The sequence below is a fragment of the Cetorhinus maximus genome, chromosome 24, assembly GCF_964194155.1.
Source record: "Cetorhinus maximus chromosome 24, sCetMax3.hap1.1, whole genome shotgun sequence".
Lineage (NCBI taxonomy): Eukaryota > Metazoa > Chordata > Chondrichthyes > Lamniformes > Cetorhinidae > Cetorhinus > Cetorhinus maximus.
The window spans coordinates 25,384,563-25,408,911 of NC_135902.1; the positions used below are offsets into that span (position 1 = coordinate 25,384,563).

At 42.2% G+C, this 24,349-nt stretch overlaps 2 protein-coding genes across 3 annotated transcripts in view; one reads left to right on the plus strand and one right to left on the minus strand.

The window, feature by feature from the left end:
- LOC144699725 (hexosaminidase D-like) overlaps positions 1-5,852 on the minus strand; it is a 45,215-nt gene extending 39,363 nt beyond the window's left edge. The window contains exon 1 of the mRNA XM_078570883.1: positions 5,481-5,852. The gene's annotated coding sequence lies outside the window, so the exon portion shown is untranslated. The remainder of the gene's footprint in view (positions 1-5,480) is intronic.
- The window catches only part of ogfod3 (2-oxoglutarate and iron dependent oxygenase domain containing 3), a 204,273-nt gene that overhangs the window by 11,068 nt on the left and 168,856 nt on the right, over positions 1-24,349 (plus strand). The window contains exons 1-2 of one of the 2 annotated variants that reach the window (XM_078570893.1): positions 5,967-6,040; positions 15,765-15,973. In XM_078570893.1, the coding sequence (XP_078427019.1) occupies positions 5,997-6,040; positions 15,765-15,973 (253 nt within the window). In that variant the 5' untranslated portion in view covers positions 5,967-5,996. Of the gene's footprint in view, positions 1-5,966; positions 6,041-15,764; positions 15,974-24,349 lie in introns of those variants that run through there. The other variant, XM_078570892.1, reaches the window with a different exon arrangement.

The following is a 24,349-nucleotide window of genomic DNA, read 5'->3' on the forward strand; positions in this document are numbered from 1 at the left end:
TCTAAATGTGGTCTGACCAGAGCCTTATAAAGCCTCGGCAGCACATCCCTGCTTTTATATTCTAGTCCTCTCAAAATAAATGCCAACATTGCATTTGCCTTCCTAACTACTGACTCAGCCTGCAAGTTAACCTTAAGAGAATCCTGGACTAGGACTCCCAAGTCCCTTTGCACTCCAGATTTCTGAATTCTCTCCCCATTTGGAAAATAGTCTATGTCTCTATTCTTCCTACTAAAGTGCATGAGCTCACACTTCCCCACATTGTATTCCATCTGCCACTTCTTTGCCCATTCTCCTAACCTGTCCAAATCCTTCTGCAGCCTCCCCGCCTCCTCAATACTACCTGTCCCTCCACCTATCTTTGTATCATCTGCAAACGTAGCCAGAATGCCCTCAGTACCTTCATCTAGATCATTAATGTATAAAGTGAAAAGTTGTGGTCCCAACACTAACCCTTGCGAAACTCCACTAGTCACCGGCCGCCATCCTGAGAAGTACCTCCTTATCCCCACTCTCTGCCTCCTGCCAGACAGCCAATCTTCTATCCATGCTAGTACCTTGCCTCTAACACCATGGGCTCTTATTTTACTGAGCAGCCTCCTGTGTGGCACCTTGTCAAAGGCCTTCTGGAAGTCCAAGTAGATAACATCCATTGGCTCTCCTTTGTCTAACCTACCCGTTACCTCCTCAAAGAATTCTAACAGATTTGTCAGGCATGACCTCCCCTTGATGAAACCATGCTGACTTTGCCCTATTTTATCATGCACTTCCAAGTATTCTGAAATCTCATCCTTAACATGGACTCTAAAATCTTACCAACGACCGAGGTCAGGCTAATTGGCCTGTAATTTCCCGTCTTTTGCCTCACTCCCTTCTTAAACAGGGGGGTTACATTAGCGATTTTCCAGTCCTCTGGGACCCTCCCTGACTCCAGTGATTCCTGAAAGATCACCACTAACGCCTCCACTATCTCTTCAGCTATCTCCTTCAGAACTCTGGGGTGTAATCCATCTGGTCCAGGTGATTTATCCACCTTCAGACCTTTCAGTTTTCCTCGCACCTTCTCCTTGGTAATGGCCACCATACTCACCTCTGCCCCCCGACTCTCTTGAATTTTGGGGATGTTACTCGTGTCTTATTCCGTGAAGACTGACGCAAAGTACCTATTCAGTTCCTCCGCCATTTCTTTGTTCCCCATTATTACTTCTCCAGCGTCAGTTTCCAGCGGCCCAATGTCCACTTTTGCCTCTCTCTTACCCTTTATATGTCCAAAAAACTCTTGCAATCTTCTTTTATATTACTGGCTAGTTTACCCTCATATTTAATCTTCTCCCTCCTTATTTCTTTTTTAGTTGTCCTCTGTTGGTCTTTATAGGCTTCCCACTGCTCTTCGCCAGCTCAAACACTGTTCACAGCTCAAATATAGTTCAAACGCTGTTCACAGTTCAAACACTGTTCACAGTTCAAATACACCTCAAACACTGTTCACAGTTCAAATTCAGCTCACTGTTCACAGCTGAAACACAGATCACAGCTGAAACACAGATCACAGCCCAAACGCTGTTCACAGCCCAAACGCTGTTCACAGCCCAAACGCTGTTCACAGCCCAAACGCTGTTCACAGCCCAAACGCTGTTCACAGCCCAAACGCTGTTCACAGCCCAAACGCTGTTCACAGCCCAAACGCTGTTCACAGCCCAAACGCTGTTCACAGCCCAAACGCTGTTCACAGCCCAAACGCTGTTCACAGCCCAAACGCTGTTCACAGCCCAAACGCTGTTCACAGCCCAAACGCTGTTCACAGCCCAAACGCTGATCACAGCCCAAACGCTGTTCACAGGTCAAACGCTGTTCACAGCCCAAACGCTGTTCACAGCCCAAACGCTGTTCACAGCCCAAACGCTGTTCACAGCCCAAACGCTGTTCACAGCCCAAACGCTGTTCACAGCTCAAACGCTGTCCACAGCCCAAACGCTGTCCACAGCCCAAACGCTGTCCACAGCCCAAACGCTGTCCACAGGTCAAACGCTGTTCACAGCCCAAACGCTGTTCACAGCCCAAACGCTGATCACAGCCCAAACGCTGATCACAGCCCAAACGCTGTTCACAGCCCAAACGCTGTTCACAGCCCAAACACTGTTCACAGCCCAAACACTGATCACAGCCCAAACACTGATCACAGCCCAAACACTGATCACAGCCCAAACACTGTTCACAGCCCAAACACTGACTGTTCACAGCCCAAACACTGACTGTTCACAGCCCAAACACTGACTGTTCACAGCCCAAACACTGACTGTTCACAGCCCAAACACTGACTGTTCACAGCCCAAACACTGACTGTTCACAGCCCAAACACTGACTGTTCACAGCCCAAACACTGACTGTTCACAGCCCAAACACTGACTGTTCACAGCCCAAACACTGACTGTTCACAGCCCAAACACTGACTGATCACAGCCCAAACACTGACTGATCACAGCCCAAACGCTGTTCACAGCCCAAACACTGTTCACAGCTCAAACACTGTTCACAGCTCAAACACTGACTGATCACAGCTTAAATACTGATCACAGCTCAAACGCTGCACACCCTGCTGCAGGGATAGGCTATTGTGGGGTTAAGAAAAAAATCTTGCTCTTGTATAGCACCTTGCATGACCCAATATTGTCCATAAAGAGCTTTACAGCCATTGGGATACTTTTGGCGCGTGCTCACCGTTGTAATAGGGAATGCGGTTGCCAGTTTGCACGCAGCAATGTGAGAACGACCGGATAGCCTGTTTTTGTGATGCGAATTGAAGGAAAACAACTGGCTTAAGCACTGGGGATAACTCCCCTGCTGTTCTTTCTAATTGTGTCACGGACCCTCTGTTTAATGTCTCATCTGAAAGATAGCACCTCCAACAGTGCAGCAAACCCTCAGCTCAGATTTTTGTGATCAAGTCCCGGAGTGTGAATAAAATCTACCCCTTCTAACTCGGAGTTGAGAGAGCTACGCCTGACACGAGCATTGCAACAATGAAAGGGAGGGTAATTCTCACAGGCCAGCAATCCAGAGAGAGGGGCGGCATGGATAGCAAAGGCATTGCAACCAATTTTAGTGGAGGAGATGTATTTTAAACAACAGCATACACATTGCAGAACTCATAAATAATGGGTTTATGTGGAAACAAATGAAATTAGCAATTTGGTTCAGACTTGTATCAGAAGATGCAGACAATTTCAAATTTGCAGATAACGCCAAATTGAGTAGTATAGTTAATACAGAGAAGGACTGCAACAAGATACAAGCAGACGTTCATGAATTTTCAGAATGGCTGTGTAAGTGACAACTGAATTTCCATATAGATATGTATGAGGAGGTGCACCTTTGTAGGAAGAATAAGGAGGCACATACTCTTTGATAAAGAAGAGTTTAAATGGGATAGGGGAGAAAAGTGATCCCGCTGGTACAGAGACTCAAATCATCGAAATAGCTATGCAGCCTACCAAGATCTTTAAAATGCAAAGCACCATCAGGAAAAACAGATCAGGATGGGGCTCCTTTCTCCAGAAAAGAAAAGGCTTAAGCAGTGACCTAATGGAAGTCTTTCAGATCAAAGGGTTGATAGGGTAGTTGTAGATAATGGCCTAGATTTTACAGTTATAATGACAGCAAAACTCCATTTCCGGGGAGGCGGTGGCGTAGTGGTATTGTCACTGGACCGGTAATCCGGAGACCCAGGGTGATGCACTAGGGACCCGGGTTCAAATCCCACCTTGGCAGAGGGTGGAATTTGAATTCAATAAAAATCTGGACCATGAATCCATTGTCGATTCTTGTAAAAGTCCATCTGGTTCACTAATGTCCTTTAGGAAAGGAAATCTGCTGTCCTCACCTGGTCTGGCCTATATGTAACTCCAGATCCACAGGAATGTGATTGACTTTTCAATGCCCTCTGAAATGGCCGGTCAAGCCACTCAGTTGTGTCAAACCGCTAAAAAGTCAATAAAAAGGAGTAAACCAGACGGGCCACCCGGCATCAACCTCGGCACTGGAAATGACAATGACAATCTCAGCCCTGTCGACCCTGCAAAGTCTTTCTTACTAACATTTGGGAACTAGTGCCAAAATTGGGAGAGCTGTCTCACAGACTAGTCAAGCAGCAGCCTGACATAGTCATCCTCACGGAATCATACCTTAGAGATAATATCCCAGACACCACCATCACCGTCCCTGGGTATGTCCTGTCCCATCAGCAGGACAGACCCAGCAGAGGTGGCGGCACAGTGGTATACAGTCAGGAAGGAGTTGCCCTGGGAGTCCTCGACATTGACTCCGGACCTCATGAAGTCACATGGCATCAGGTCAAACATGGGCTAGGAAACCTCCTGCTGATTACCATGTACCGCCCTCCCTCGGCTTATGAATCGTTACTGCTTCCTGTTGAACCTCACTTGGAGGAAGCACTGAGGGTGGCAAGGGGGACTTCAAAGTGCACCACCAAGAGTGGCTCGGCAGCACCATCACAGACCAAGTTGGCCGAGTCCTAAAGGATATAGCTGTTAGACTGGGCCTGCGGCAGGTGGTGAGGGAACCATCAAGAGGGAAAAACATACTTGACCTCATCCTCACCAACCTGCCTGCCACAGATGCATCTGCCCATGACAGTAGCCCATGACCACCGCATAATCCTTGTGGAGACCAAGTCCAGTCTTCACATTGAGGGCACGCTCCATCGTGTTGCGTGGCACTACCACTGTGCTAAATGGGATGGATTTCGAACAGATCTAGCAACTCAAGACTGGGCATCATGAGGCGCTGTGGGCCGTCAGCAGCAGCAGAATTACACTTGAACACAATCTATAACCTCATGACCCAGCATATCCCCCGCTCTACCAATACCACCAAGGCAGGGGATGAACCCTGGTTCAATGAAGAGTGCAGAAGGGTGTGCCAAAAGCAGCACTAGGCATACATAAAAATGCAGGGACTGCAGTGGTTCAAGAAGGCAGCTTACCACCACATTCTCAAGGGCATTTAGGGATGGGCAATAAATGCTGGCCTAGCCAGCGATGCCCACATCCTATAAATGAATTTTTAAAAATTATTAACCTGTGAAACTGACAGCAACTTTTGGCATCTGCAAATGCACAATTAAACAGAAAAATCCAGAAATTTCCTGCTTCTGGACTAAAGTACGCTCTTATAATCCCCAGAGATGGTTGTTAAACACGAGAAATTCCTCATTTTGGTTATTAGTCTCTCTGTTAAAAATTCTGAAAAAAGTTATGTCTTGTTAACAAGGTGTAACTGTGTTTTGAAGGGCATAATAAGTCATAACTACTGCTCAACAAAATCTCTGGCCCTGAAAATATAATTGTATCTTTGTGTGATAACAATTTTTTCCATTTTAATAAAAATGTTCCATAGGCGTTTTTAATAAAATTAATTATTTCTTAGTATTTTTAAAAGTTTATGATATTGCAACTACTTACATATATGTCCTAATCTTTATTTTGCTCTCAGTAAAATGTGTAGTAGTAATTCCTCACTTAACGTTGCCTTCTTTCATGTTGTTTCACTTTAGCGTTATTAATAAACGGGCGTTAGTATGTCCGTTTAATGCTGCCAGTTTCACTTTGACACTTCTTTTGCCAGAGACTTTCTCTTCTGTGGCCTGCCTGCTCATAAAACCTTTCCCCACATCACTTCTGCTCTCGCCCTCAGGCCATCTTCCTCTGCTGTTGCCCTTGCTCCCAGACCTTGCCTCTTGCTCTTGCTCCTAGGCCCCTCTGTCCATCCTTGCTCCTGGGTCTTGTCTCTCAACCTCTGTTCTCTTACATTAGGACCTGGGATCTGCTGTTTTTCTCCTGGCTGCTCCCTCTGCTCCTGACTTCGACCATGCTGAACTCCCACTGAAATCCTGGACTCCATCTCGTGTTAGAAGATGGTTAGTGCATGTGGTTCTGGGATTTCAGCTGATTACTGCACCGACCAACTTCTGTCATTAGATGGAGCCGGGTCAATCTAAAAGTACTGTACAGGTACCTGTATGGTGAGTGTATTTTTTTTGTATTGTATAACGTATTGCATTTTCTTTCATATTTAGTTCTGAATTTTACTTTGCAAGTAATTCAGCTAGGAATGCACAGTGCTGCACATATATGGGACAGTATTTCAACTTATTCATTGTTTTTTTTCCGGGGGAGAAATGTCCAAAGGAACCTAACTCTGGCTTTAACATTGATTCCTATGGGAACCTATGATTCACTTAAAGTTGTTTTACTTAAGATCGTGATTTTCAGGAAAGCAACCACAATTTGAAGTGAGGACTTACTGTACAAAAGGTGAAGGATGATCAGTGTATTTTAATTTCCGGTTTTTGCTCTGTGAAACTTTTTCAATGTGATTGGCTGCTTACCCTGATTGATAACATAATCCTTGCTGGATGCATGGAGATCCCCTTGACTTGGCACCAGGTTCAAATTAATGTCAGAATAACATCCAAAGCCTAGAAATTGCTATTTTTTGTGGGCATTTTCCTTTCGGTCAGCAGAAATCCAGATCAAGATGTTTCCACTTGCGGGAAGTCCAAAAGAGGACACTAATAGTAACTAATAAATCCAACAAGGAAATCAATAGGAGGCATGGGGAACCAACATGTACTGACGGAGGAGCCCCTGATTTTGTCCAATAGCTACGAGCTGCTTGCTACTTGTGTGGGTGAGGAGAAGGACTGCTGGCTGGATGAGTGGACTGACCATGACACCATGGCGAAGGATACCATTCAGGTGGGGGAGAGGGGGGCCAGAAGGAATGTGGTAGTGATAGGGGACAGTATAGTCAGGGGATAGATACTCTTCTCTGCAGCTGTGACTGGGAGCTCTGAAGATTGTGCAGCCTGCCAGATGCCAGGATTAAGGACATCTCCTCGGGGCTGGAGAGGAACCTGGGGTCGGAGGGGGTGGATCCAGTTGTTGTGGTCCGTGTAGGAACCAACACCATAGGAATGATATTTTGCGAAGAGAATTCGAGGAGTTCGGGTCCAAATCAAAATGCAGAACATCAGAGGTAATCATCTCTAGATTGTTACCTGAGCCAAGAGCCAATTGGCAGAGGGTCAAGCAAATTAGAGAATGAAACACATGCCTTAAAGACTGGTGTGGGAAAAAGGGATTCCTGGGGTACTGGCATCAGTACTCAAGGAAGGGTGAACTATTCCATTGGGATTGGCTCCATTTAAACTGGGTTGGGACCGGTGTCCTGGCCAATTGTATAATGAGGGCTGTGGATAGGGCTTTAAACTGACGGGTGGAGGAGGGGAGGGTTCGGGTGAAGGGAGATCTAAAAATCCAAAGAGAAAGGTCAAGGCAGCAGAACAGTGTAATAATGTGGGTAAAGACAAGCAGAGTGGGACAGGAAGGGACACAGAGTTTAATGTAAAATATTCACCAGCAAATAAGGTCATTGCAGAGAATAGAAGTAAAAAAAATGAAATTAAAGGTTCTTTTTCTGAATGCGCAAAGCATGTGCAATTAGATAGATGAACTAGTGGCACAAATAGAGGTAAATGGTTTAGATTTAATTGGCATTATAGAGACATGTTTGCAAGGTGATCAGGGTATGAAAATAAACATTCCAAGATACACAACATTTCAGAAAGACAAACAGAATGGAGGAGGGGCAGCCTTGATGGTAAAGGATGACATAAGGACACTAGTGAGCAAAGACCTAGCCTCAGAAGATCATGAAGTAGAATCAGTATGGGTGGAAATTAGGAACAGCAAGAGTCAGAAAACACTGGTGGAAGTAGTTCTTCGGCCCTCGAACATTGGACAGAACATTAAACAAGAAACTATTAAAGCTTGTAACAAAGGCAATATAATAATTATGGGGGACTTTAATCTTCATATAGACTCGGTCAGTCAAATTGGCAAGAATGGTCTAGGAGATGAGTTCATAGAATGTTTTGTGACAGTTTCTTGAAGCAATACATTGTGGAACTGACCAGGGATAAAGCTATCTTAGATCCAGTATCATTTAATGAAGTATGGTTAATTAGTAATTTTATAGTAAAAGATCCACTGGGAAATAGTGATCATAATACCATTAAATTCCATGTTAAGTTTGAAAGTGACATACTCCAGTCACAATCAAGAATCTTAAACTTAAACAAAGCCAATTACATAGGTATGAGGGGAGAACTGGCTAAGGTTGGGTAAATAGATGAAGAGGTTCGGCAGTAAACGAACAGTAGGAAACATTTAAAGTAACAATTCAAAATGTTCAACAAAAATGCATTCCGTTGAAAAATGGCAGAGGCATTGAGCAAATATTTTGTGTCTGTTTTCATAGTAGAAGACACAAGTGGCATAACAGAAATTAAGGTTAACCTAGGGGCTAATAAGAGTGAGGAAATTGAGATAATTAATATCAGCCAAGAAAAGATGTTGGAGAAATTTAAGGGACTAAAATTCCTATGAGCTCTGGGGTTCTAAAAGAGATAGAGGCAGAGATTGTGGATACACTAGTTATGATTTTCCAAAATTATTTAGATTCAGGAATGACCCCATCAGAAGTTGGCAAAAGAAACAATGCTTTTTGAGAAAGGAGGGAGAGAGAAAACAGAGCTACAGACTAGTTAGCCTAACATTAGTCATTGGGAAAATACTGGAATCTATTTTTGAGGAAGTCTTAACAATGCACTTAGAAATGTGTAGTAGGATAAGAACAAGTCAACATGGTTTTGCAGAAGGGAAATCCTGTTTGATAAAGTTATTAGAGTTTTTGAGATTTTACTAGTAGGGTAGATAAAGGGGAACCAGTAGATGTTGTATACCTGGATTTCCAAAAGGCATCCAAGAAGGTGACACACAAAAGGTTAATAGGCAAGGTAAGAGCTCATGGAATTGGGGGTATTATTTTAGCATGGATAGAGGATCGGTCAATGGCCAGGAAGCAGGAAGTGGGCATAAACACGACAATTTCAAGTTGGCAGTCTGTGGCTAGTGGAGTTCAATTTTTTGCTTTTCTCTGTCTCTTTCTCTCTTAAGCTGTTTCATCTACAACTGAATTCTAGCCAACTCAAGCTTCGCTATACCTGTGTCAGGCTTTTCTTCCTCTAATCCCAGATGCTGTGCTATTAACTCAATTATATCTGCTTTTTTAGCCCTTGCTTTTAACTTTAACCAACTTCTTTTGCTAATGCTATTCACCTAGCCTTGGTGAACTGGTGCAAATCACTCAGGGATAAATCCTCCCTCTCCAGAAAAGTCGTAGCAATTGACAAAGCCATAACTGCTTTTCAATAAGTATAGTAAAATTCACAGTGAGATCCTGTTAGCCTTAACTTTAGCAAATCCCAACACCTGTAACCATCAGTGGATTTTAAATTCCACAAAGAACCCCCAATCTTGTTAACAATCCCAGACCAGACCCCCAAATGTTGTTATGATCCGGTTAAGGATCATTTGTTGTAAAAGTAAAAATTTGAAACGCCAGTTACTTACTAAGATAATAAAGCCACAAGACTCCACAGTTAACAGAAGAAATTTTACTGTTCAAAAGTCAACAAGTCAAACAGTCAATACTACCTATCTTATACTCTAACATACAGAACTAACACAAGGTAAACATGAATTAACAGAAAAACAGTGGTCAAACACCCCACAAACTTCACATTAGATGACAGACGTAACCAAGACAGATCCCATGAATTTCCTCAGTAACCCATCCAGAGGTCAGTAATCACTGTGGGTCACAAAAATTCTTTAAAATTCTGTCTTCCTCACAAGGGATTTCAGCTGTTGTGGTTCAAGGATCTAGCCACTGATTTCCCACAACAGCAACTCCAACTCCGACTGCCCCAATGGCTGCTTGCCTTCCAGTTGTCAGTCATTTCTCCTGAGACCACATTCCACTGGATTCATAAGGCTGCACTCCAGCATCTAATCGCTGGCACAGTTCCATCGCTGTAGCAGACAACTGCTGCTTAAAGGCTTTTCTTTGCCCCAGCTACCAGCTTCATGGAGCTATCAACAAATCACCGACATGATCTAGCTGCTTTGAGCAGAACACCACTGTCCCTGGACATACCTGAGTCTCAACTGTCAGCAGCATGGAGATACCACCCTTAGCAGCACAGAGCTAACAGCAACACTCAAGCTGTGTGAAGTCAACTGTTCTCTTCATCTGCTCCTGACTAACTGACGCTTGAACTGATCTGTCCTGTTAATATCTTCTAACAAGGTTCCCTCCCCCAGCTCTGAGGCAGGGTTGAATGTATCAACCTTTGGTACATGCTGTACCTTAAATGTTACAATCTCCAGTCAACCAGGGAGCACTCCCCACTGCTGAAAATTACCATGGCTCCACACTTGAAATATACACAAGACAAAAAAACGCCATTAAATATGGATTTCATCACAAGACAGAGCGTAATGTATCTAAATTTGCTGATGATACAAAACTAGGTGGAAAGGTAAGCTGTAAGGAGGACATAGCGAGGCTGCAAAGAGATATCGACAGGTTAGGTCAGTGGGCAACAAGACGGCAGATGGAGTATAATGTGGGAAAGCGTGAAGTTATTTACTTTGATCATAAGAATAGAAAGGCAAAAGATGTGAAACATGTAAATGTTGATGTTCTAAGAGGCTTGGGTGTGTTCACACAAGGAGTGCAGAAAGTTAGCATGCAGGTGCAGCAAGCAATTAGGAAGGCGAATAGCTTGTTGGCCTTTATTGCAAGGGAGTTGGAGTACAGGAATAAAGAAGTCTTGCTGTGATTGTACTGGGTTTTGGTGCCACCACATTTGGAATACTATATGCAGTTTTGGTCTCCATATTTAAGGAAGGATATACTTGCATTGGAGGCAGTACCGCAAATCACAGAACCACAGAATTTTAAAGGCACAGATGGAGGCCATTCAGCCCATTGTGTCTGCACTGGCTCTCCAAATGAATATTATGACCTAGTGCCATTGCCCTGCCTTTTCCCCGTACCCCTGCAGATTGTTTCTATTCAAATTATCATCTAATGCCCTCTTGAATGCCTCAATTGAACCTGCCTCCACCACACTTCCAGACAGAGCATTCCAGACCCTAACCACTCGTGTTAAAAAGTTTTTTCCCACGTCACATTTGTTTCTTTTGAAAATCACTTTAAATCTGTGCCCTCTCATTCTTGATCCTATTACAAGTGGGAACAGCTTCTCCCTATCTACTCTGTCCAGCCGCCTCATGATTTTGAACATCTCCATCAAATCTGCTCTTAGCCTTCTTCTCTCCAAGGAGAACAGTCCTAACCTCTCCAATCTATCTTCGTAACTGAAGTTACTCATCCCTGGAACCACTCTTATAAACCTCTTCTGCACTCTCTCCAATGTGTTTGCACCCTTCCTAATGTGGCGCCCAGAACTGCACACAATACTCCAGCTGAGGTCTTATATAAATTCAGCCATAACCTCCTTGCTCTTGTACTCTATGCCCCTATTAATAAAGCCCAGGATATTATATGCTTTATTAACTGCTCTCTCCACCCCTCCTGCCACCTTCAATGATCTATGCACATATACACCCAGGTCTTTCTGCTTCTGCAACCCCTTCAAAATTTCATCTTTTATTTTATATTGTCTGTCCATGTTCTTCCTACCAAAATGCATCACCTCACACTTCTCTGCATTGAACTTCATCTGCCACCTATCTGCCCACTCCACCAACTTGTCTATGCCCTTTTGAAGTTCTACACTGTCCTCCTCGCAGTTTACAACACTCCTAAACTTCGTATCACCTGCAAACTTTGAAATTGTTCCCTGCACACCAAGATCTAGATCATTAATATATATCAGGAAAAGCAAGGGTCCCAATACTGACCCCTGGGGATCTCCACTACAAACCTTCCTCCAGCCCGAAAAATACCCATTTACCATTACTCTCTGTTTCTATTTTTAACCAATTTTGTATCCACATTGCTGCTGTCCCTTTTATTCCATGAGCAATAACTTTTCCCACAAGTCTGTTGTGTGGCACTGTATTAAATGCCGTTTGAAAGTCCATGTACACCACATCAACAGCATTATTCCCATTGACCTTTTCTGTTACCTCTTCAGAAAACTCCAGCAATTTAGTTAAACATGATTTCCCCTTTAGAAATCCATGCTGACTCTTCCTTAACCCATATTTTTCCATGTGACTACTAGTTTTATCCCAAATAATTGTTTCTAGAATCTTGCCCATCACTGAAGTTAAACTGACTGGTCTGTAATTGCTGGGCTTGTCCTTACAACCTTTTGTTATGGCACAGTGGATGGTAATTGCTGAGCTGCTCAAATTCCAGAGGGAAACTTGAAACAGCTGCCACAACTGTTTTTGCAATTTGTATTTTTATCTTGAGATGCGTGCCATGAATTCAGTAGTAATAAGTCCACTGACTTATTAGAGGTTCTAACAAAATTAAATTAAACATTTATTAAGTAAAGAAATGATTTTAAGCACATAGATCTATAAATTACTACTATGATAACTCCTAGCTCCCCTAATTAATCTGACTCCCAGTTACACTTCCGGTAAAGCAACAGTAAAAAGAAATAAATTTCAACAGACCCAGACAAAGCGCACAATACCCTGGACAGTGAGATTCACAGTGGGTATTCTTAACCTCGGTTCCTGGAGACAGCACATTGATACCTTGAGCCTGGAGGCTTTTCACACTTGTTAGATCTTAGAACGCTTTCTCCTTACACCTAACCTCATCTCCTTTGCACAGGTTTCTCCCTTTTTAATGTAAATTCTATTGTCTCAATCTGTCTTTGCAACTTTACTTTTTCCATAATATATATCTTCCATTTTTGGAACTCTTTGAAATTCACTCTTTGAAATTCACTACTCTGGTTTTTCTAAAAATGCAAATGTTCTTCACACTGCACATTCTAAAACTTCAGCCGTGTTTAGGTATTTAGCATTTCAAACCTAGCTTCTCCTTTGATAACTCAAAAACTCCAGACTAGCTGTCTACAATTCAGTGAAAACCGCCCCCCCACACACAAACTCACACAGAGAAACTAATCCAAACCCCACTATTAACCTACCTTTACAATAAGTCACAATAATATTATGAAAATTATTTTACTTTTATGGCACTTTTTTGAACAAGGGTGTAATGTTTGCAATTCTCAGCAAAGGTTCCCTTCACAAAGATTCACATGGTTGGTCCCTGGGATGAGAGTGTGCCTTGTGATGAGAGACTGAGTAAATTGGCCTTATATTCTCTGGAGTTTAGAAGAGTGAGAGGTGATCACATTGCAACATACAAGATTTTGAAAGAGCTTGATAGGGTGGACGCTGAGAGATTGTTTCCACTGGTTGGGGAGTCTAAAACATAGGGGCACAGTCTCACGATAAGGGACCAATCATTTAGGACTGAGATGAGGAGAAATTACTTCAAAGGGTTGTGGATCTTGGAACTCTGTACCCTGGAGGCTTGTGGATGCTCCATTGTTGAATACATTTAAGACTGAGGTGGACAGGTTTTTGGTGGCTCAGGGAATCATGGGATATGAGGAATGGGAGAGAAAGTGGAGATCGGCTATGATCATATTGAATGGCGGAGCAGGTTTGACAGGCCATGTGATCTTCTGTTCTTTATCCAGGGAGTAATTAGAATGCAGCATTTTCTATCACATGGAGCAGTTGAGACAAACAACATGGGTCCCTTTAAGAGGCAGCTAGATAAGGGAGAAAGAAATATCAGGTTCTGCTGATAGGGTTAGGTGAAATAGAGTGGGAAGAGGCTTGTGTCAGCATAAACAGTGGGATAGATCTGATGGATCAAATAGTCTTTTGCCCTTTGTAAATTCTATGGCCCGGATTGTGTGATCAGTGACAAAGGAATGCTGCTTGTCACTGACCTTGAAGAAAGCTGCCCATAAAGATCTATTGGGCTCTGTGGCATTAATTTTAATGACTACAATGTCAATTTCATTCTGGAACAATCTATAGGGGGTCTCTGGTATCCAGAAACATTGAAATCATTAAGCAAACTGAGTAGTCAATCATACTGAAGAATTCTCACAGACAGCAAACCAGGAAGTGAAAAGTACTGATTGTCAGACAGAAAGAGAAATAAAGGTTGGGACATACACATTGGATTAAGTTAGAAGCTGAATATAATAAAGTAAATAAGTAAAAATTATTACTTTAAAAATCTATGGATATTTTACATGGACTGGAGGGAATAACACTTCAGAGTTCCAAAATTAGCTTTTGGGGCCAGATTACTGTTCAGCAGTAATTGTGACTCAGCAGGCTGTTAAAAATTCGGTTACACCTCATTCAACAAGGTTTCACTTTTTCAGTAGTTTTTGCAACGAGAACAGGGCGTAAAAACTTGAAGTTCACGTCAAATCACTGACTCTGTGCTGATTGTTTCAGCCAAGACTGCAACAGTGCACCCTGTGGAGGAGCAGGGTATCACTGACAGCAGCTTCCGAATTTCCACATTTAACTGCTCAAGAAGTTGCTGTCAGTTTTACACAGAAATGATGCAAGCGCTGACAGTTTTGCTGTCCTTAAAAGCACAAATTCCAGGTCGTAAAGAAGAGCAAGTATGGAGAGCCATGTGCCTCCTATCACAAAATTAGTTTTGCATACCAACTAACCCACAAAAATAACATGTGCCCACCCATCAAATGAGCACAAGCTGTCAGCATTTAAAACAAAAGGCACTTGGCATTGATAATGTACATATGATGTGAAAACAATTATACCGAAATACATCAATAAATAATAAGTGCATAAAAATGTGAAGAGGATAACAACCGTTGAAAGCACCAGTTTTACATCTTGGTGAAGGTGGTGCCAACAAGCCTTCCCCTGAAATTGATATCCATGTTTCAAATTGGAGTCTTTGGAATTGTTCTCAATTATGCAATTGCTGATTTTATTGGAAACTATTCCCTATTAATCATATTTTAAAACCTGTTTCTCCTGTAACATGGGGAGAAAAGCATTTGCATCAATTTCCTCAGTTACTTCAGGTGCACCCTCCGACTGGTTGTCCATTGGGCCATTATTAAGGAAAGTGGAGTGGGCGGCTGGCATTGTCCCCAACCATTGTTTTTTTTTACATCTTTGCAAGGTCTCTGCAACTACTGAAGGTGCAAACCTAGCTCCTCCTCCTCTGTCCTCCCATTCGTCTCAGCTTGCCCTCCACTCCCCAGTTCTCTTTTTCCATTCATTCTGCCTCCAAAAGCACACTCCATCCCTCCTTTCTATTCCCATTGACGCTTGTCTTTTCACCTTTCTCCCTCCCCCCTCACTTTTACTTTCCCACCATTCTCCTCACATTGTTTCTCCTCTCCCTCCCTGTTATCCCCCACTCCCCTCCCCACAACTTCTTTCCTCACTTTGCAAAGTGAATGGAGCAATGCTAACTGATGCAGAGATGCTTGGCCTGAATATATTATGTTATTCTGAAGCCCATGAAAGTTTACAAATAGTTTAGAAATTGATACAAACATGAACTTTGATGTTTTGCAATTGCATTAGCTATTTTTTTGCTTCAGAAAATACAATGCCAAATGGAAAAATAATTATTCTAGAGTAAAAGGCAAAGTTATGCACATATAACAATGTGCAGGGGTACAGGGTGAATGAATGATGAATGTGCGTTAATTTAAAATTGCTGATTGCACAGTTGATGATTGTATAGGAACTGACAGCTTGAAAATGAGGTAACATAAGCTTCTTGATACATTCAAATTTTTATTTTATTTCCATTTCCAGTATGAAAAAGAACAAATCCAAGTTAGCGACTTGGTGGAAGAGGTTAGCAATCCTGACAGCTACCATCTTTACTGCTTTTTGTGTGGTCTTGCTTTGGGATTATCTGCACGAGGATGACTTAGTGCTTGCACGCCAGGCTGATGTGTTGGAAGGAAAGTTTTTTGATGTACCATGCTCCAAAGATTATGAAAATTACAAGCGATTTGCAGGTACAGCATTATTTTATAACAAAATGCCTTTTCAATTCATTTGCAGAATCGCATATTTGCAATAGTTAATGTTGTATGTTTCGGTTATTAAACATCTTACAGTGGGCAAATATACAGTTTCAAGACAAAAATTTGCCCTTAGCTATAATAAGGTTAACCCCAAATAATGTTTTGAAGCTGGGTGCACAGTATGATCAGAATCTCATAGATTATGAACCCAAATAGTCTGTCCACAGCTTTAATATATTATAATGCGTGAAGAAAATGTAATGAAAGGTTAAGATATTTGACTACATTGTGGCATTAAAAACTACATTTTAAGCATATCCCTAATTCATTCCGGTTAAAAGTTGCTTCTTGAGAGCTTACATCTATCTCGATGGCATTGGATGTTAAAAGTTATCGTTTTTGCAATTCCTAATTTGAAGCCATTGTTCCTTCCAACATTGATTTCAATTACCAGAAGACCTACTGTGGAGATACAATGAGTCAGCTACTCTGTTTTATGACAGTAAGGATGCTTGTGCCTTCTAAGAATAACACCAGTGCCATTGATTTCCAGCAATTTAATACAAAAGTTCCATTTTTATTGAATGGTATTCTTGAACTTGTATTGGTGCTTTGGATTGAATTCCAGGACTCATTGTCCTGTGTGAAAATGGGCTTCCTTTTATAATGTATGTTAATTTTTCTGTATATTCCTTATATATTCTGTATATTCCTTATTATCCCTTACCCATGCTCTAAAACTGAAAAATAGAGTGGAAATTTTGTTTTTTATATTTACTAAATTTAGGGAAGTGGGGATTAGCTGCATTGAGAATGTACCTGTGCTTTAATAGTCCTGGGAATGTTGCTGGGCCTTGTTAGAAGTTGTGGATGAACAGGGGGGCTGACATGGTCCTGCAATTTTGCAGCACTTTGGTGATGCTGAAGGGGTTTATGAGCAGAGAGAAATTCTTTGGTTTGGCATCACAGTGGAGTTAGAATCTGTATTTGGAAGAATGGAATGGAATGTGGAGCCTTGCTCACTGGTGGATTCCTGGTACCTCGCTGTGTCCGTGGGGATGGTGAATGATTTTGGTCTGATAGCATTGATATGTAACTCTACAAACTATCATGCCAGTGCAGGTTTGAAGATATTACAATTTTTAAAAACTGTATTCCTTTTAAAATGGGCCCTCAGGATCACAGAATTTTCACGGTACAGAAGGAGGTCATTCGGCCCATCGTGTCTGCACCAGCTCTCCAAATGACCATTATGACCTAGTGCCATTGCCCTGCCTTTTCCCCGTACCCCTGCACATTGTTTCTATTCAACTGATCATTTAATTCCCTCTTGAATGCCTCAATTGAACCTGCCTCCACCACACTTCCAGGCAGTGCATTCCAGACCCGAACCACTGGTTGTGTGAAAAAGTTTTTCCCCATGTCACATTTGCTGATGAACTGTAAGATGGCTGCTGAGGGGTCATCTGATTTTTGAAAACTTCAACAGCCCAGCAAGCTTTCTGGAAAGTTCCAGATTGGATTATAATGGGAATAGTTCTCCCTTGAGTGGACATGCCTGAACAGCACTCCTCTGTGGAATCTCACAACTGCTATTGTCAAGGCTCACTCCAAAACACAGGGACAATAAACTCCCAGACAGTCTGACTCCAGGTCTGCCATGTAACTAAAACAAGTGCGGGTCCATTACAAGTGGAGTCAGCAGAATTTATAATGGGGAATAAAGAAATGCAGAGAAACTAAACAAATACTTTGTGTCTGTCTTTATGGAGGAAAATACTAAAAACTTCCCAGAAAAACTGGAGGATCAAGGGACTAGCGTAAATGAGGAATTTCAAAACATTAATATTAGTAAAAAAAAGTTTTTTGCTTGCAGGAAAACTCCAGGCCACAATTAAACCTGCCCCTCTCAAACCCTTACCGGCATTTGGTGAACCCTTTCACCGAATCCTGATAGACTGTGTAGGGCCACTACCCAAAACCAGGACAGGTCATCAGTACCCCCTTACCATAATGGACCTGACCACCTGGTACCCCGAGGCCATTCCCCTCAATAAGATCACATATGTCATCATGAGGGATTATTAGTTATTTCAGTTTACCTTTAATCTTCAATATATTTATTTTTAAAAAAAAACCCTTAAATTGGGATGGCAAATTGGTGGCCATTCTAGCAGACCCTCGCTGTAATTTACGTAGAAATCCATTGGAGCAGCCTGGATCGAGATGTGACGGGGATAGAGGTTGTTTGGAGAATTAATATTTGTGAGGAAGTGGTTTTACAGGCTCCATTTTGATGCTGTTGAGAGGAGAGTCGGGGGAAGGAGTCTTGGTGTAGGTCAGGATGATTGTCCTGCTCAGTGCTGAGGTGGATGAAGAAATGGTGCACCAGCGGTGATTTACCTGCCGGGTGGGAGACGTGGGAGGCAAGGATACACATTGTGTAAGGAGGGGTTTTAATTAGTCAGAATTGAAATGTATATGGAGGCAGGACTGCCATTCTAGTGGGAGGAATGGGTGTCACAGTTCTGCTCATTGGAAGATGACTGTCAAAATGATCTTTATGTGGGAAGCAGAAATAGAGGAACATTAAATTATGTTGAATTGGGGAGGAGGGGTTCATGATGTGGAAAGTTGGCTAAAATGATTTGGGGGTGGTGGAAGGTGCGAACGCTAATTGTTGGATACAAGAGAAATACTTCTGGTTGGAGGAAAGGTGACCATTGGTTACAAGATGTTGTTAGATCTGCAATAATCTGTGAGCATAATATAGCTCAGTGGGGTGAGAGTGAGGAGTGTTAATTGTATTAATTGAAGTTAAGTACATACATTTGTAGGGCATTAAAATAAAAGCAAAATACTGTGGATGCTGGAAATTTGAAATAAAAACAGAAAGTGCTAGAAAAACTCAGCAGGTCTGGCAACATCTGTGGAGCGAGAAACAGAGTTAACGTTTTGAGTCTAATATGATTAATAGTCGTTTGGTCATCCAGAACTTGAGTATTGCTGAAAAAAGAGACATGTTGAAGCTTTCTGTCAGGACACATCACAAGAATACCAATACAGGGGGAAGACAATAATTTAAACTGTATGTGAAGAGAGTGCTGATTGGACTCTGATTGGTAGAGGCATTGCCAATGGAGAATGAACCAGTGATGGTGACTGACAGTTAACTGCATTGTTTGAAATTTAAACCAGAAAGCTTGACCCTGATTGGTCAAGGCATTGCCCTGAGGAATGAACCAGCGAATGGCTGTCACTTATTTTGTTTAGCTGAAACAGGCACAATGTGTGTACATGTTCTTTCTGTCTGCAAAGAACAGGGCCCGGTGTATTAATATATGTAGCTCCCAGTACACACAAATGCGCCACACTGAGAGCCTGACTGACAATCTTAAATTGCTTTTAAACAGAGCTATCCTTTCTTCTGCAATTAACACTTACTCTGGACCAATGATTTGTTACTTGACTACAACTACTACTACTCGCTTTGCCGCTTGTTCCATGACAACTTTTTCATTTAATATCTCCTATCCTGTAACCTATCATTGACCTTTCCTTTTGTTCTCCCTGACCATCCCACCTTTTCAACAGCATAAAACCCATTACATTTCTACCTCTCTTCAGTTCCAAAGAAGAGTCATACGGACTTGAAACACTCATTCTGTTTCTCTCCCCACAGATGCTGCCAGACCTGCTGAGTTTTTCCAGCACCTTCTGTTTTTATTTCAGTTGGAGGGGATTGTTTGGATTGTTACTTGAGCACTACAAAGAGACACTTAACGATACAAGAGTGGAGTATATGAATAAATTTATTCCAAGCAAGTCTTGGCTTTGGATTCTTCCTTCACTAACTGGCCATCAGGAGTATAACTTTGGGTGAGGGAGGGAGCATGTCCCAGCCAGTGACCTGGAGACTGGTGGGTGGAGTAGAAGGAGCTGCAAGGTGAGCCTGAAGGTTGGGAGGTGGACAAGCTCACTGAGCCACAGGAGAGGTTAGGCAGGTCAGGCTGGCAGTGTGGGCATTGGGATGGCCCATTGCAGGAGAGAGCTCTGCTGGGTGGATTGATGGCCCAACACACTGTGGATATTAATAGAAGTATTGGCAGTTAAAAGCACAAATGGTGTGGCATGGGAGTGGAGGAGAATGGGCTGGGAGTTCACCAACGTTTTGTCATAGGGCTGTGATGTGGAGGTGGAAAGTATTCTAGGAGCACTGTCAAGGAGCAAATTTTTTTTAAAAAGTGAATATTTTCTTTAAAAATGAGTTACTTGTCTCTTTTACCCAACAGTGAAACTCTTGCCTACAAGGTGGATTGCAGTTGTGGGTTTAAATCTCAATCCAGGATTTGAGCATAATCTGGACTGTCCCTTCAATGTATTGTCAGAGGTGCCATCTTTCAGACGAGACCTTAAATTAAGGCCCCACCTTCATGGTTGTATAGATGTGAAAGAGCTCGTGGTATTGTTTAAAGAAGTTAAGAGCAGGCTGGCCAACATTTATCCCACACCCAGAACCACTGAAGCACACAGAGTGGTCATTGATCTCATTTGCTGTTGCTGGGACCTTGATGTAGGCAAATTGGCTTCTGGATAACACCAATGGCAATATTTCAACAGTAGCTCAGATTCGGATGTCCTTCGTATGTGAAGATCACAATATAAAGCGAAAAGTTCATTCTCCAAGGCTGCTGGAGATGGAACCTCAAAGAGTTATGTTGCTCCACAGTGACACTCTGTGACCAGAGTCTGTAACTGCATTCAGACGGAAAAAAAACTTCTTGTCTTTCAATATATTCCCTCAGGCAGCAGTTGTTACAGCAGCTAAATATTGTATAACATCTAGTATTTTTAAAAAAATATCACTGTGTTACTTGTAGGTAAAATAAAGTTGGGAGTTTAGCACTGCATCTTCTGATTGATTCTACTTTCAACAGAATGTTGTAGATAGATAGATGGATGGAGGAGGCTGATCACATAGACTCTCAGAACGGTTACAGCACAGAAGGTGACCATTCAGCTGTCATGTCGGCACTGGCTCTCTGTAGGAGCAATTTACTTACTGCCGCTCCCCAGCCTTCTCCCCAATGCCCTGAGTACTCTTCCCTTTCTGATAATCCATTTTCCTCTTAAACGCCTCAATTGAACCTGCCTCCCCCACACTCTCAGGCAGTGCATTCAACCACTTACTGCATGAAAAAGTTTTTCCTCATATCTCCATTGCTTCTTTTGCCAATTATCTTAAATATGAACATACGAAATAGGAGCAGAAGTAGACCATTCATCCTGTCAAGCCCACTCCGCCATTCAATAAGGTCATGGCTGATCTGTTTGTATTATTAATTCCACATTCCCACCCACCCCCGATAACCTTTGATTCCCTTGCCTAACAGGAATCTATGTACCTCCGTCTTAAAGACATTCAATGACCCTGTCTCCATTGTCTTCTGAGGCAGAGAGTTCCAAAGTTGCACAACCCTCTGAGAGAAAAAATTTCTCCTCATCTTTGAAAGGGCGCCCCCTTTAAAACAGTGCCCCCTAGTCCTGGACTCACCTACAAGAGGAAACATCATTTCCGCATCCACCTTGTCAAGACCGTTCAAGATCTTATATACTTCAATCAAATCACCCCTCGCTCTTGTAAACTCCAGGAGAAACAAGCCCAGTCTGTCTAATCTTTCCTCATAAGACAACCCACTTATTCCAGATATCAATCTAGTAAACCTCCTCTGAAACCCCTCCAACGCATTTACATAGTTCCTTAAATAAGGAGACCAAAACTGCACACACTACTTGAGACGTGGTCTCACCAATTGTATAACTGAAGCATAACATCCTTACTTTAATGTTCAATTCCACTTGTAATGAGAGATAGCATTCCATCAGCCTCCTTAATTACTTGCTGTACCTGCATACTAACTTTTTGTGACTCAGCACAAGAACACCTAGATCCCTCTGCACCTCAGAATTATGCAGCCATTCTCCATTTAAGTAATGCTCTGCTTTTTTATTTTTCCTGCCAAAGTGAACAACTTCACATTTTCCCACATATACTCCATCTGCCAGATGTTTGCCCACTCACTCAGCCTATCTATACCTGTCTGCATCGCTGCCCTCATCTAAGTCATTGATATAAATTATAAAAAGTTGAGGCCCCAGCACAGACTCCTGCGGGACTTCGCTTGTTATGCCCTGCCAATCAGAAGCTGATCCATTTATGCATACTCTCTGTTTTCTCCCAGCCAGCCAATCTTCTATCCATGCTAATATGTTACACCCTACACCATGAGCTTTTATTTTCTGCAATAACCTTTGATGTGGCACCTTATTGAATGCCTTCTGGAAACCCAAGTACAGCACGTCTGCAGGCTCCCCTTTATCCATGGCGCAAGTTACTCCTTCAAAGAAGTCCAGAAACTGTGCCCTCTTGTTCTTCATCCTTCCACCAATGGGAATGTTTTTTCCTATCTGCTCTGTCCACAGCCCTCATAATTTTGTACACCTCTATTAAATCTCCTCTCAACCTTCTCTTCTCCAAGAATAACAGTCCCAACCTCACCAGTCTCAATGTAACTGAAGTTTCCCATTTTTTCTGCACTCTCTCTGATGTCTTCCCATCTTTCGGAAAGTGTGGTGCCCAGATCTCCTTGCTCTTGGACTCGATGCCCCTATTAATGAAGCCTAGGATACTGTGCACTTTATTAACCACTCTCTCAACCTGCCCTGCCACCTTCAATGACTTATACTCATATACACCCAGGTCCCTCTGCTCCTGCACCCCCTTTAGAATTGTACCCTTTATCTTATATTGCTCCTCTATGTTCTTCCTACCAAAATGAATGACTTCACACTTCTCTACATTAAATTTCATCTGCCACTTGTCCCTGCATTCCACCAACTTGGCTATGTCCTTTTGAATTTCTGCACTATCCCCCTCACTCTACAAAATGCTTCCAAGCTTCATATCATCTGTGCTTTTTAAAAGCACTTTGGCCTGCATCTACTATTATACAAAATCCCATACTGTCATCATTACTGTCCTTGCTCAGTTCATTGACTCCTCTTGACCAAGCAGTTTGATTTCAAAACCATTGTCCTTGAATCTTTTCTTGTCCGTTGTCACTCAGTGAACTCCTTCTGCCAAAAGTCCCTCTACATATCTTCACACCTTTTGACTATGGCTTGCTCCCTACCCCCTCCACTCCACCATTGTCATTTTGTTTTCAGCCATTGCGATCCCATTTTAAACGCCTTTCTTGCCATCTCCCTCCCTTCTTCTAAAAGCCCCCTTAAAAACTGTTCCCTAATTTTACTTTTAACTCCTTTCTGATCTCCAAGTTCCTTTGCTTTCCTGCTCAGTTCTATTTGTGCCCTTTGCCCTGTAAAGCAGTCTGAGACATCTTTCTCATACAGATGTAAATTGTTTTTGATGATTGGAGCATCTGGAAGAGGAATTTCCTCAGAGGCAATAGGTAAAATTTGGATAAAAGCAAAAAACTGCGGATGCTGGAAATCCAAAACAAAAATAAAAATACCTGAAAAAACTCAGCAGGTCTGGCAGCATCTGCGGAGATGAACACAGTTAACGTTTCGAGTCCGTCTGACTCTTAAACAGAACAGGTAAAATTGGGAAGTCAACTCTGTCTCATCTTTGGCTTCACTCAGCAGTTGGTCAAAGTGTTTAAAGCCATTTCTAGTTGTTCTGCAAAATATATATATAAAATATATATTTTTTGCAATGGACACCTCCAGCTACGGAAGAGTTATGCCCTCCCTCCCTACCCCTGGCTCCAGTATATCTCTCAGTATTGAGGTCAAAAGTTAACTATTGCTTAAACCTCGAAATGCTGCAGCAGCAAATATCAAGACCTGGAACTTGATTGAATAAACACAAAAAATAGTTATTTCCAGATGCTATACTCCAAGACATCAGTGGCTTTCCTCATCATTTTCAGAAACTATGGCCAATCAGCTTTCGTAGCTCTTTTGTGGGTGAAGAGTACTCTGAAAACTGACAACTTTTCAGCATATATGTGCACTAAGTATGGTTCTGAGATTTCAATTTTTTCATGCATTTGAACGGTTGTGTTTTGTAGTACGACACCGGAAACCTGAAATACCTTTACAGGTAAACATCATAGTGTGTTGTTTGATGATCCTGATACAGGGGCATTAATTAAAGTAAGTCTTTATCTAAACTTCAGATCAGGTTATACAGTTCTTCATTCTCCCCTTGATCTCTAATGTTGTGAAGAGTTAGCAAAGTGGCAAATTAGTAAGTGCCCATGTGGTGGTGCTAATGTGCTGTATTTCTTCCCACTGTAGTACTTGCTTAGCTATAAATTTGAACGATATATCCAACAATAA